The sequence below is a fragment of the Stegodyphus dumicola genome, chromosome 2, assembly GCF_044657685.1.
Source record: "Stegodyphus dumicola isolate Sdum_Otavi_A_Nest chromosome 2, ASM4465768v1".
NCBI lineage: Eukaryota > Metazoa > Arthropoda > Arachnida > Araneae > Eresidae > Stegodyphus > Stegodyphus dumicola.
Genome location: NC_140769.1, coordinates 110,711,567 through 110,727,106, shown reverse-complemented (window position 1 = coordinate 110,727,106; position 15,540 = coordinate 110,711,567). Strand labels below are relative to the sequence as shown.

Here is a 15,540-nt window from a genome sequence, read left to right as displayed (position 1 = left end):
TCTCGCATTGTGATAAAACAACGGTACCTAGACCCATCCAATTTTGAATAACATACATTTCCACCCTAATATGGGCATCTTGAAGCCAAGATTTTGAATTTGTTTTATTATCTGTTTTATATTTCGTAAAACTTCAATGAATTTTTTATTAAGAAACTCAACGATTTCAAATCGAACAAAGGCATTACTGTATGAAAATAATAATATAAAAAAATTATCTCCAACGGGTGAGACTGTGTATCGGAAATTCTAAAGATATGCTCATTTAAAATTTATTTTGCGGTATTGCTGTTTAATTGAAGTTTTATGGTTTAAGCGCGAAGAACATGATATTTAAAAATAAAGGTAATTTATATATGAATCCACTTTGTAACTGGTAATAAATTTGTTTCTTTAGAATTCAAATTCAATGGGAATTCCAATTGATGTTTATCCCAAAACATCGATAAGATTTCTCCCCACGCTAATGACAGCCATTACCCATTGTCGTCAGGATTGCATGGACCCTTGTCCCCTTAGGCAATGGGGGTTCGAAGAGTTACAAAAATACGGGCTAGTCGTTTTTGGCGCATTTTTTCCCTGATACAAAAACACGGGACTGTCCGTTTTCGAGGGTACATTTAAGCTAACAATAATCCGTAACGAACCGTTAAGAGACCTGCATAAAAGAACAAGAAAATACGGGTGAAACCGTTAATAGGTTAAACAATTACTACCCCTCTTTTCACAAATTGCATACACTGCATAAATTTCCTTCTCTATTTGCAGGTTGTAAATTTAAGGAAAAAAGAGGTGAAACATGCGAGTAAACAAGGTAAAAACCTGAAAACTGCTCAGAGCAACCAAGTTACTCTTCTAAAATGAGATCTAATCCCCCATGCCAAAAACATGACAAATTTGAAACTGCTTCAAAAGATTTTATAAATTATGCAGATTGCAATTTTGGCAATGATATATTTTTTCATGCATTCTATTTCATTTCAGAATACCTACGAATAATTCAATTCAAAGCCAATAATCCTTCAGGATATTAAAACAAAATTTTTACATGCAGCAAGATTTTCTAGCTTAATGCATTGATTCATAAATGCATCCAGACACTCACTTTTGCTAAAAATATTACAAAATTTGGTAGTTACATATTAGCACAACCACTTTGTTGCATTTTTGTGACATTTTACAGATGAAAAAGAATGAAAAGTCATCATTGTAAAACTTATTTATTAAACATATATATATTATTATACACATATTTTATGTTTTAATTAGGTATTTCAACTGAAAAATCAACATATAAATTTATTTAAAATAGATTTCTGCTTCTTCTGTTTTAGTATAGTTGGTTGCTTGATTGAGGTTTTTTGCCACAAAACCCATTGGGAGTTATACTGCACCAAACAAATGATATGCATTTTCAGAACTTAAAAATAAGAAAGGAAACACACATACCATTTAGTACATACTTACAAGTAGAATTGTTTTGGTATAAATTTTGTGGCAATCACTTTATAAACAGATTTAAAGCGATTGTTTATTTTAATGATTTTGCAGCAAAATACTGTATTCCCACAGAAATTTTATTACAGTTTCTTCCATTACACGCAAATATCACATGTACCTATTTTAAAATTTAGTTTATGCAAAAAATATCACTATTTTTCTCAGGCTGAGCTAAACCATTAAGCACATGCTTAGGGCATTAAAGAAAGAGGACACCACAAAAAAGGGCCACAGGCATTTAGGAAAATAGGCACAAAAAATAAATCCCATTGCTGATTTTACAACGGAATACATGGTACAGCTAAGCCAAAACTGGGATGGAAAAGGAGGGAAGAAAAACTGGTGTAAACACATGTGGGGATACCAAAATCTTTTGAGTGCTTAGGGCCTTTAAAAATTTAACTCGGCTCTAATTTGTCTATTCAAACCACTAGAACTCATAATACAAAAAGGACATATAAAAACACTGCAACTCTGCATGTTATAACTGAAGAACTGCTATGCACATCCTGAAAAGCTGGTAACTTCTACTATAGTGGTTGCACTAATACATAAGTACCAAAAATTTAAAAAAAAAAGACTTCACAATTTTTAGTCCTTCATATTCATTTTTGAAAAATGCATATTTTGCAAAATGAAAATGGAATTAGATTAAGTACAATTCATTGGTGATTTCAACAAGTTTGAATCCTTTAAAGGTTTTTCCAATTACTTTATATGGCTATATTTTCACTTGAATCCTTTAAATTTTTTCAATTACTTTATATGGCTATATTTTCAAACTAATTTAATCTTATCCTCAATATCATTAAATGATACTTGTTAAGATCACGAAATAATTTTACTTAATTTTTCCATATGTAAACCAAGCAATTTCTTCACATTTTCACTACTTTGTCAAAACGAGCTTCTTATCCAACTTGTTAAAAACGACTCTTTTCAAAAATATCACCTGTGAATTTGATGCTATGATAATCACTAGCTTAGTGTAGTAAAAGATACTTTCAAATCATTTTCAAGTTTCTGAAGTTTGATATTTCACATCATTTCTTTCCTTAAAATTTTATTGAGCAAATTTGATTGGTTCTTTCAATGTTGCTTCAAATTTCTGCAGTTATCTTAAGAAAGTTATAATACTTTAAATGATTTGAAAATGCTACTACAAATTTGAAATTCTAAAATACGGTATACTGTAGTAGGATTAAAGTCACATAAAGTATTAAAATTTTTCTTGTTGCTGTATTATATAAAGTATATGAGTATTAGTTATAAGGTTTAAAATTAATTGTAATGAGTAATAATCTCTATTCTGAAAGAAGCAATTCACATTAAAATGTTAACAGAAGAAAATTATTCCATTTGGAAATTTAAAATACACTCATGTCTATAAATTACAGATAATTTTAAATTAGTTTGAAATCGAACTCTAAAGTAAAACTTTCACCTGTAGACACATCTTCAAGAATATTATGCAAATTACAGGAAGCCATTGGATGATGTCAATAGTGCATCACAATGATGAGAGTGTAAGAGAAGTGTATATAAGGAATAGTAGCTAAGAAGTGAAACTGTTCACAAGCATTCTGTAAACTGCTCATTACCACAACTGAATACTTAAGACAAAGAGGATGATTAGGTGATTTTTTACAAGGTATAATTTTCAGCCACCTGGAATGTGGGCATAGGCAGATGGAAGTATTTGAAGAACTTGGAATAGCCCAAAGTGCCATCTCTAGACTTTGACAACAATTCCAAAATGATGAAAATGTCAGTAGGTCACCTCCCAAGTTACAATGCTGAATGACAACCGGTATTTAGAAGTAACTGCCAAAAGGAGCAGACAGAACCCAGCATCAGACCTGTCTCATCAGCTATCTTCAGCCGAGGGTACGACAGTTTCAGAACAAACCATGTACAGACATGGATTTAGGAAAGATGTTCGCAGGCCTGTCAGATGTATTTATGCTTACAGCAACCTCAATGTCACCAATGGTTAGCCTGGAGTAGAACACATGCAATGTTGACATCATCACGGTGGGTTTGTGTGATGTTTTCCAATGCTCATTTGGAGTAGAATTATACTGTCCTCCAGAACAGACCTGTATGTTCAGATCAAAACCATGACAGGCCAAATTTATCAGGATATCATTCTGAAACAACATGTATGTTTGTTTAAGGGTGCCATGGGCACAGACTTTGTGTTTATGGATGACAACATCCGTCCTCACTGTGCAAACATTGTAAAGCAATGCCTTCAACCGACTCCACGTAAGAATTGGTAGCTGATTGGTTTATATTTTGTGGTTAGGTTGTGTATTACTTACTGCATACTGAATTAAAAATGCATTTATTAAATATTTACAAGAAACTCTATTAACAATACAATAATGATAATTGACTATTAATACTGAACGCATAGACACAAATTATCTAAAAGATAAACATTGTCCCCATTATGTGAGGATCTTGCTAGCAGCAAGAGTTTCTCTAGTCAAGAATCTAAGAGCGTTCTGGGTTCTTGCTCTGTCTGATACAGTTGCAGACTGAATTAGTCATGCCCTTTTACCTTTTTGGCTGTGTTTTGCTGTCAGTTGTGTCTGGTTCATTATAATTAAGGATACTAGAAGAGCTACAGTATCATTCATCCATCAGCCCTTCTAAATAAAAATAATTCCTAATAAAAATTCTAAGAACTTACGTTTAGCTGACCGCTTTTTCTTCTCCTTTTTAGCCTTAGTAGGGCTTTCTTTGGCAGTTTTGTCAGTTCCAATATCTTCTTCATTAAACCCCTAAAAGAGAAGTAATAATTTATAATCGTTATGTTCGTATTTAAAAACAAGATCTTTCCAATTACTTTTTTATTAATGCCACTATACTTGTCAATTTGTTCTCCCAATATTTGCCAAGGTAATCATTTTTCCTGATTTTTTTTTTTGGGGGGGGGGGGGGTAAAAACCTCACAACACCTTACCTCACAACAGATTTTTTGGGGGTAAAAATAAAAATCTGTTGTGAGGTAAGGCACTGAAGAGGGAAAATTACGAGGTGAAAGGCGGTGAATTGTTTGAGGTGAGCTGGTTAGTTTCGTTCCAATTTGTGGATGCTGAAACGATTTATTGGGAGTTGTAGAAATGTTTGGACAGTTAGGGAGGTGTTAGAATTTGAAGTAGTTTAAAGAGCAGGTCTGTATTTGTAATAATTGAAACCAGAATATTGCATGTGTTATGAATTTAAGTTGTTTGTTTAATCTATATGTTTGTTGTATATTGAATTAGAAGTGTTATTTTGAATACAGTAACATTGTATGTAATAAAATAAGTAAAAATGGACATGTTAGACAAATCAAAGTATAAGCACAAGTCAGTTAGAGCTGCTACTACAGAATTGTTAAACAGCATGTGAAAAAATGTTTAAAGATCAAAGTAGTGTTGCTTTAGATACACTGAATGAAAAACTGAAGTTAACATTTGAAAAAGAAAGCATGCTTTGTGATTTAAACTTAGGTACTGAGGCTTTGTTGCCTGTTGCTGAAATTGAAAACGATGTAGCTACTTCCATAGATTATTCAGAAAACTTTCAATTTGGAAGTATAGCGAATTTGAAGGGTCCTGAAACGTCTGATACTCCACTTACTGCCCTTATGGTAAATGAAAACAGAACTTTAAAACTTCCTAAACTTATTATCAAGTAATTTTGCGGGGATCCATCATCGTGGTTAGAATTTTTCAGTCAAATTGAGTCGGCTATCGATAAAAATTCTACTCTTTCTAAGATAGATTTATCTTATAATTCATATGTGAGTGGTCAAGCTGTGAGCTCGATTGCTGGGCTAGCAATTACAGAAGGAAATTACGAGGCAGCGCTTAATATACTCACAAATAGGTTTGGTAATACTAATACCTTAATCCAAACAGATATGAATAATTTATTGAAAATTCCTGCTGTTCATAATTTGCAAGACATAGTTTGAGAAAATTCTTTGATAAAATTGAAGGACAAATTAGAAACTTGGAAGGTTTAGGTATGAAAACTGATACATTTGGTAATTTGTTAACGCTGGTAATATTGGACAAAATGCCAAAAGAGCTTGTCTTGAAGTTTAATAGAAAATGGCTGAGTGATTTAATTTTCTAGGACATACTTATGTTTATAGAGGATGAAATTCAGTCTAAGGAAAGAACAAATTTCCTTCAAGCAAAACCTAATTCACCTAAAATTAAAAGAGACTTATAATAACGAAGCTAGAAATAATTTTAGAAAATCTAATTATAATAAAAGATTGAGATCATGTGAGGCCAATAGGATGTTATGCTACCACTATTAAAAGGAATTGTGTATTTTGTAATAGCCCAGATCACAAGTTTAGTGAATTTAAAACAGCAGAACATCGGGAAAATAAATTGAAAACCATTTAAGTTGTATGAGTAAATTAACATTTGAATGTAAGTATTGCAAAAGTAAATCCCATAATTATCAGTTGTATAATGAAAATTATCAAAATAAAGCTGAAAAGCAAAGCCCAGTTGATGCAATTATAAGTGAATCAGAAAACAATGCAGTCATTATGTAATGTAATTCAACAGTATCAAAACCCAGTATATTGTTGTTGACATGCTCAGTTTTGCTAGTTTGGTAAATCAGACAAACATTTAAAAAATTGCACATATTTTGTTATATAATAGATCTGAACGTTATTGATGCACCAAACTTTTAGCTAATTCCTTAAAATTAAAGCCTATAAGTAAGAAAAGATTATCAGTTTATTCTTTTGGTTCATCAAAAGCAACCAAAAAATTATATGATGTAGTTAAAATAAAATTAAAAAGCAGATATAGTCAGGGTTCGTACACATTTCTGCACACAAAAATTATGTACTTTTAAGGACTTTTAAAGAGCATTAATGAAAAAATTAAGGACCTATGAGCAAATGGGAACTGAATAAATTCAATTAAAAATATTATTCTATGCCCGATTTTCACTTTTGTAATACCATTCTAAAAATAAAATAGATCCCTCAGTAGTATGCATTATTACTAATCATGAATTAATTAACATAATTATTAATAAGTTTGAGAATAAAACTGTATGAAATTTAACAAGTAGCATTAACTATTTTACACTTATAATAGTAGGACATATTTGAAAGAAGATAAGTGACATTTACGTTTTACTAATAGTTAGCTTTATGTCGATTTTTTTTTTAATGTCTCATTTTGTCACATACTTAGTCAGTTTAGTAAATAGCAGGTAGATTTTATGTCAAAAGGCATAGGTTAAAATGAGAAGTAAGATCATAATCAGCATGACTCATAACAAAAGACTGGAGGTTGTTACCGCTATTGCTTGTCTAGAGAGAGACCTGCTCATTACAACAAACCTGAAAGGCCTGATATAGACACAGTTGTGAAGTGTTGAAAGTTAGTCAGGCTCTGTTTGATGCAGTTAGTGTTTTAGCTTTGTGTAGAGTTCCAAGGGATTGTAGCCCAGTTAATATACTTCAATGTTCCAATAAGCGATTAAAGTACTAGAGATGATAGGTTGTTTTGTATTATTTTTAAGTTTCACTAGATGCAAAGAATAAGTTTGAATGGTGTCTCATGAGTCATAATTTCTAAGTTGTTTCGTTTTCAGGAGTCAGGTTGGAAGAACATTACAATTAATTGGCAATCAAAACTTCAAGTTTTCACAGAACATAGAAATAACATTTATTAACGATAAACTTAATGATATAGTATATTTCTTCCGCGTATAGCGGCCATGAAAACATAATCAAGCATCAAAAATTTGATGCATTTGATGCAAAAATTTGAATTTAGGATCCACAGAAATTGCATCAGATGGGAAAATGCTTAGTGCCAGCTCTGTGTATTATGCATTAAGACATATTAGATGGATCTTTTAAATTGTAAGTTTTCAATTTCTTTATTAATAAAAAAACTCCTTTTCTATAATGCCCGCTCAAGTGATAAGATTAGAAGCATTGTTGATATTTTCCATGCAAGTGTCTAGTGAAAAGTAAAGAAAATAAAGGGAAGATAAATACGTTGAGAAAAAGATTCTAGTATCAGAAGTAAAACATTCAAATATTGTTTTCATTGTTCTTCCAGACGTTCTCCAAAAAGTAAGAAATTCATCACAAACTTTCTGTAAAATACATCCGTGTTGATACCATGGAGACATTTTTCATTTTGTCACATATTTCTCAAATCTTCTAGAATCGTTGGTCTATAAATCTTGCCTTCAAATCCATCTAAACTTTCCAAGCTGCAATGACTAAAATACTAGAGAAAAATTATCTGTAACAGCAAAAAGGCAGAAATATTTTGGGGAAAAAAAAGGAATTTTATAGAGAAAATTGACGCATATTCTGAGAATATTCTAAGACGGGGAAAACGCTTACTATGAAAAAATTAAAAAGACATTATTTTAATTAATTACATAGCTAATTTTGCTCTTGTTAGCTGTTTCGTTAATTACGCTTTATAGCATTATGCCTTATTTTTCAGATTTATAATATTGTATAATAAGTTGCCAAAATGAAAATTTATAATATGACAGCGAAAAATAGAGATGTTTTATTTTAATGTTATTTTTCAAATAAAATTTCAATACATTACCATTATTTTAATGAAATTTATCAATGTTGTGATGTTTTAAAAAAATCGTCTAAAAATTCTCAGATCTCGGAATTAAAAATTTTCTATAGAAACTGATCCTAAAATCACCAAAATGTTAACAAGTCGCCAAATTTAGAACCGTTTAATAAAATAATTCACATCCCTAAAAGTGAAAAGTTGTTTAAGATTTCTTTATTAGAAAAAATGAATTTCTGAATGATTATGTTTCACTTCTTGCTTAGAAACTTGAGTATCCCATAATTTATATTAGAAATAGAAACAAATTATAACCCATTCAAAAGATAACCATACGTGTCAGTGAATCGCCCAAAAATATTCCTCCAAAATACTAATTCACACTCAAAATGGCAGTCATAAAAACAGACAGAAATTTTAAATGATTAAAATTAAGGACCTCTTGCTGATTTTGGCAAAAATTAAGGACTTTTAAGGACCAAAAATTGATTCCAAAAAATTTAAGGACTCTTAAGGACCGTACGAACTCTGATAGTTCAGATAAATTTATTGAAATTGAGCCATTAATTACTGATACAATTAGGACCATGTCAATATTTATTCCAGATGATAAAATGCAGAATATTCTGAAAAGCCAGGGTATTATTTTAGCTGATAAATGTAAAAATGATGATCAGTACCTAATCATAATAATTGGAGGAGACATGTTTTGGAATACTATTAGAGTTCTGGGTTTCAGAAAATAAATAAAACTCTTGATTGCATACCCACAATTTTTGGTTTTATTCTGCAGGGAATTCAGCAGAGTTGCAATAAATCTAGTTGTGTAAATTTGGTATCTTCAAACTTAAATACAGGAACAGATGTTCAAGTGTTATGGGAAACCGAAAGCTTAGGCATAAGAAATAGGGATTAATTATATGTTACTGACAAGTGTTTAACTGAGCAATTCAAAAAGGATCTGAGAGTTATTGATGGTTGATATGAAACTAAATTGTTATGAAAAACATTGCCTTCCCAATTAGAAAGCAGAATTAGAAAGAGAAAGCATAGCTAGAAGACAGATTTACAATTTGAGAAAGTGTTTAAAAAAAAAAATGAGTGGATTGTGAATAAATATAAGCAAATAATTTGCTACCAAGAGAATAAAGGAATTACTGATTTATGAAGAAAACGCTCATTCACTTTGCTGAGTTTGTATAAGTGTTACATTTGATAATTTGTAAAACTACATAAGTATGAATATTTTATTTCATGTAATGCTATAATATTTGATGTTCTAACAGGCCATCCCCCCCCCAGTATGTTAACAATATTTTTTTTATGATGGTTGATTAATGTATGTTTATTTTAAGCTCACACCAAATCTGGGGCCATTTGGCATCCATAAGATTCCAAGCTGAGTAAGCCTATGTAGAAGTACAAGTTGTTCAGTCTGTGCTGTGAATAAATGTAGTCTTGTGTTAGCGTGTGTTTTTGCCACCTAGTTCTGTTCCCTTGTTTTATGTAACAATCATTACACTGACAAAATCATAAAATATTATCGAAAGGAATTACGAAAAGGAAATAAAATACCAAAATAATATACTATTAATATTAAAATTAATTAATAGAATATTAACAAATACGACAATGTTAATATATTATAAATAATACCGTCTTTTTTTGAAAATAAGACATCCACCGAAAATAAGCCCTTTCGTGATTTTCGGAACTTTTTGTAAAATAAAACATGCCCCGAAAATAATCCCTAGTTAAAATAATGTGACCAAAAGAATTCATTAAAAAATGCTGTTGATTTATTAAGTATAAGTAATAATATGTTTAGCTTTCCTAATACTCGTATTTCAGAGAAATGTTTGAAACAAAATATTCCAAGAAATTAATTGTTTACCTCTACAGTTCGCTTCAGATTAATTCTTGGAATTTATCTTAACCAGTTCACCGTTCGCCCCGAGAGAGATACGTTCACAGGAAAGGCATCGTCATCCTTTAGCATCGGCAGACTCTCGTCGGGGTGAAATTTGGGCTAAACCGTAACCCCCGAGACACATACGACGCAGCGACCTTTTCCCAACCCCCAAAGAATGAGTCGAAAATCAAAAGGGGTGATTGATGGGTTACTTATTTTCTCAGCGGTGTCGCATTAGGATCACAGCGAGGCTGTTTCAGGAAAGTAAAGGATGGGGACACTTTCTTCAAATAGCTACCTCCTCAACATATCTTATGAGATCCACAACAGCTTTCTCCCTTTCTATTAAAGAATAAAGGGATTTGAATGCTATTTTCAATTCTTAACGATTAAATTCTCTTTTGTTACAGGACATCAAGAAAATAATAAAACAAAATTCAAGGACATTTCAAATACTAGCTAATGCCCTTATTTTTACTTTATATAAAGCTTTTTCTTGACAATTAAAAATTACATTTACATTGTAATAGATTGCAATAGATTTGGGGTTGGGTGCAGGAAGTGGAAGTGGAAGTGGGGTTGGGTGCAAAGGGAAAAATAGCTGCTCTAAGGACTACACCAGTCTTTGTGTTTTATGTTGCCCCTTAGGGGCTTGTTATTCACCATCCTTCAGTGTGACAAGTACACTGTTCAATCTGATTTGAACAGAACTTCTAAACAGGCTTTCACAGGTGGTGAAAGGGGGAAAGAAATACTCTGAGCCCAGTTTTAGACACAAAAAGTTTACCTTTGGATGCGAAAAATGGCACGAAATGTCTGCGATTTTCCTAATGGCGAACTGGTTAAAAATACAACATAAGGCAGCAGTCTACATTGAGCGACAGTGCAGGTATACAACATTCATTCATTTCAGTCTTGTAAGTCTGATTATTTCCTCATACGTAATTTTATTTAAAAATAAAGTGAATAATTTTTAACCCCAGTTAAAATAAGTACAAAACGAAAGAGCTATTCCATCGAGTACAAAAAGGGAATCGTGGAAGACTGCAGGGTTGTAAATCTTGTAGCATTCTGTAAAGAGAAGATGCTGGATCTCCGTATGGTTCGTAAATGAGTGCAGACTACGATTACCTGTGTCAACTGGTGGACCAAGAAAATGAGAAAAAACGCAGAGTTGGATCAGGTCGGCAGCCGTTATTTTCTGAGTTGGAAGATTGCATCTGAGAATGGATTGCAGGCAGGAGAGCAATGGCTTTGGTTGTGTGCAGGGCTGATATTCAAAAATTTGCCCTCTAAACAGCAATTGAATTTGATATATCCACAGAAGAATTTAAAGCATTGTCGCACTGGTTGGACAACTTCCTTAAATGATATGAGCTGTCTCTAAGGAGATCAACAACATTGTTTAAGCTGGAAGACAATGAAGTTGTTAAGCGTGCACTTGTGTTTAAGCTTTTCGTTGATGGCATCAATTTTTCGAAATACCAACTCTCCAACATGATTGCTATGGATGAGACCACGGTATTCCTAGGCCAAGGAGCTCAAACTACAGTTCACCACAAGGCTTCTTCGTCAATTTACGTTCCTCCTACCGGTTATGATAGTGCACGTGTTACCTGTATTTTGGCGATTCATCTAGATGGCAAGAAAGTATTGTCATTTTTAATCACTAAATGTAAAAAAGACCAGATTCAACGTGTTTCAGGAATTTATGTCATTGAAAGTGAAAACGCCTGGTGCACCCAAGCAGTTATAAGAAAGTGGGTTGATTTTATGCTGCCCCCACTGTTGAGGGGTCAGAATAGAGGTTTACTAGTTTGGGATTCAGCCAATACTCACCGCGCTAAAGACATGAAAAACTTTCTTGCTGAGAGGAAGATTGATCAAATAACGATTCTGGCAGGAATGACTGGTTACCTCCAGACACTTGATGTTGCAATAAACAAGCCATTCAAGGATCATTTGCGGATGGAAATCAATGAATATATAGAAAACAGAATGGTGAGAAATCATTGAGGTAATTTTGTAAAACCAGGCTTACAAGAAGTTGTGAATTTGGTAAAAAATTCATGGGACAAAATAACTGATAGTGATGTTTCCAATGCACTACAAACAGGCTACTTAGACAAGAAGTATTCATTTAACGATAGCTATATCGCAAGACGTGAGAGATTCGAACCGATGATTCAACAGGAAATGGATTTGGAAGAAAATCAGAATATAATTCAGAATTTTATTTATGACGATTTCCAGAAGAAGATGACATGACTGTAATTGAATAAATTTAAATTTCTGTATTCTGTGTAAAATAAATATTAAATAAAAAAATATATAAATATACTTTTATTTTTGCCCTCCCCTGAAAATAAGCCCTAGCGCGTATTTTGGACCAAAAAAGAAAGTAAGACAGTGTCTTATTTTCGGAAAAAGATGGTATGTTATTAATATAATATTAAAATTAATACAATCAAAAAGAAATACCTCAAATTCTTCATCATCATCACTTTCACCAAATATATCTGCTATAAGACCACCTACTTCTGACCTGAAAGATGAATTTTTTTAATAAGTAAATGCAGATTTCTCTATGTGTTTTGACCTTTTATTTTTACCTTGCGATATAGCTAACTGTCAAACTATTTTGATGATTTGGTTGCATGAATTGTCATTTTTTTTTAATTCCAAAAATGAAATGTTTGCCTCCCCCCCCTTTTTTTTTTTTTTTGCAGCGCACTATGAATTTTAAACTCTATCCTTTGAAACCTTCAGTAAAGGGCTGCCATCTGTTGAACTGAAGCCGAAATAAACTTCTCACGATATATATTCGGGTATAACAATACAATGCACCCAAAAAAAAAATTAGCCCAAGTAATATTCAGGTGTGGCATTTTGGAAGACCAGTGCTGTGACTGAGATTATTTTGGGCATGATAGTTAAAAGGTTAAAAAAATAGCATCATTCAAGAAAAAATACCTTATACAGAATAGGATTTCAATTACCAGAATCACTTAATCTTCTTTCTAGCCTAAGTAAAATTAAGCTTATAGCTAATTTACTTAAATAGTATCATTGTCAGTTTAAATTACATAAAAAATAATAACAGTACACAATGTGTCACATCATTGGCTTTATTAATTTAGGCCACTAAAAAAACGTTGGATCTATTTCCGTAGCAGAGAAATGTTACATATTTTATCTCACACAAATAAAAAAATATTTTATTTATTTTTAGTATGGTAAAAATAAAAAGATTATTCACCTAGCTTTAGGTCATCTATAAATAAAAATTAAATTCATCATTTCATTAACTAAAATAGAAATGAGTTGTGTAAAATACAAATTTAAGTAAAAAATTCCATTGTTTAGATTAGTCAAAAATAATATATTTTGTATTTTCTTTTAAGCATATAAAGATATTTTATTTTAGTAATAATATAACCTTTGTTAAAACAGGATAAAATGAAAATATAAAATTTCATGTTGTGTTGCAGTAAATGCATAATCAACATACAGACACAGAGCAAGTATCAGGATTTTCTGAATACCTGACGAAGCTTAAGTACTAATTAGTTTAACAGCTGTGATGTTTCACTTTAGATTATAATTAAATTTCTGAGGTTTTCTATTTTTGGTATAAACTGCTAAAATATTTTAATTTTTGCCCTATGTTCTTAAATTTAAAAGACTTAAAAATTCAGTTTGCATAAAGTCAGAGAGTACACAAATGAGAAGTTCATTCAATTTCACAGAAATTTACATATTTGCTTAATTCTTCTCTTTACTTTCTCTCTTCCTGTTTTTAGGGAAGGGCATAAGCTTAGTTTTTCAACACTTATCAGTGTAACTGTATAAATAATTTAATGCATTTCTTCTGAATATGGAGCCACTGTTGACAACAATCACGAGTCACAACCAAGAAGATCTAGATCCTGTCTATTTATTAATCATCAAGTTAAAAGATCCTACCTACATTCCTCATATTGCTCCAGTTAAATCTCTAGTTCTTCCTAAAATCAAGACCCTAGGTGTACAGAAAGCTGTGAAAGTCGCTATGTTATTATCAGTGTAGTTAATAAAACACTTGGATCACTGTCAAAAATCAGTTAGCCACCATCTTACAGAAAATGAATTAGCCTCTGAAGAAATGTGCCAATACTGAAACAAACAATGGTGGTAATGTTGGAAAACAAACAATGAGTGTGCAAGAGCAAGATAACTAATTAGGTATTCAAAATTACTTTTTGAAATCAAATGGACTTCTGCACACAATCTAAAATATAGCACTTATTATCATTATCACTCTGCACATAGAATCTTTATGGCACTTGGCTTGATACATGATTAGCATGAGACGGACAGCATTGGTGTTCAATGTATACTATGCCAGGTTTCTGTTAAAATTTAACTTTTAATCTCCTTGATTTTCCTTGATTAAATTGAGGAATTTTCTCAACCAAATACAATATATTAGTTAGAAAGTGAGTAACTGAATAATTTAATGCATTTACTAAAAAACATAATAAAATTCTGATTATGATCATAAAACAAATGAAAGAAATAGATTTAGAAAATGTGCATCTAAATCATTAAAGAAAAGTAGAAAGTTAAAAAAGAGAAGAGACATCAGATCTTAGAAAAAAAAAGCTATTCATTCTGCATATTAAATTCATAAAAAATATTACTCGTACGGTGTGACAAAATTAAATTGAAGAAAATACTTAGCATAACTATTTGATCATGCTATTTATTTCTGAAGGGCAATTATACTTTGAGAGAGAAGTGTAATGGAACAGTTACTAAAAATAGAGACTATATACTATAGACCAGCAATTCTCAACCTTTTGACTAACACATACCATCTAAACAAAAACTGAAAACCTTTAGTACCACCACTACAAAGTACTACTACCACCGCCCAGTGTTGTCAGAAATTTTTCAACTAAAATAGCAAAAGAAGACTTTAAAAAATCACAGCTGACATCAGAGATTGCGTGATTTTTGTGACGTCATCACAAATTTACCGTCTATTGGTTCTGTAAGTTACACACTGTATTCGATTCAAAGTTTTTTTTAATAACACAGCTTGGCTTTAATGAAAATTTTAAAACTATATTGCTTATTTTCAATTGTTTAAATATCTATTTCTTGTTTAATTCATTCTAATTTAATTTAGGTTTCTATTTCTAAATTAATTTGTGCATATCCATTCTTAGGAGATTCCTCACGTTTAGACTGTTAGTGCTTTTGTACTAAATGTTTTGAGTTGGCAATACATTGATTTTAATTTTTTTGGTCTTAATTGTGAACATTTTAATTGAGGAATGCTTGTCAGTGACATGTTCATTTTACGAGGTGGATTTATTTTAGCATTCCGATTACTTAAAAAAAAAAACCTTGTTCGTTCATTGTTAAATTTATTTTTGTTGTTATTTGTAAAAATTGCTTTGTTTCGATTTTTAAGTTATTTCCACTGCTTAGTTTTCAAAAGTATTATAATCAGGAGAATGAATTTTATTTTTTCCTCTGTTTGGGCAC

General features: G+C 31.4%; 1 protein-coding gene across 1 annotated transcript in view; it reads right to left on the bottom strand.

Annotated features, from left to right (window-relative positions):
* The window catches only part of LOC118183105 (uncharacterized), a 109,365-nt gene that overhangs the window by 49,236 nt on the left and 44,589 nt on the right, over window positions 1-15,540 (bottom strand). The window contains exons 7-8 of the mRNA XM_085811028.1: window positions 12,487-12,550; window positions 4,199-4,289 (exon numbers count right to left, since the gene is read on the bottom strand). Of these exons, the coding sequence (XP_085667154.1) occupies window positions 4,199-4,289; window positions 12,487-12,550 (155 nt within the window). The remainder of the gene's footprint in view (window positions 1-4,198; window positions 4,290-12,486; window positions 12,551-15,540) is intronic.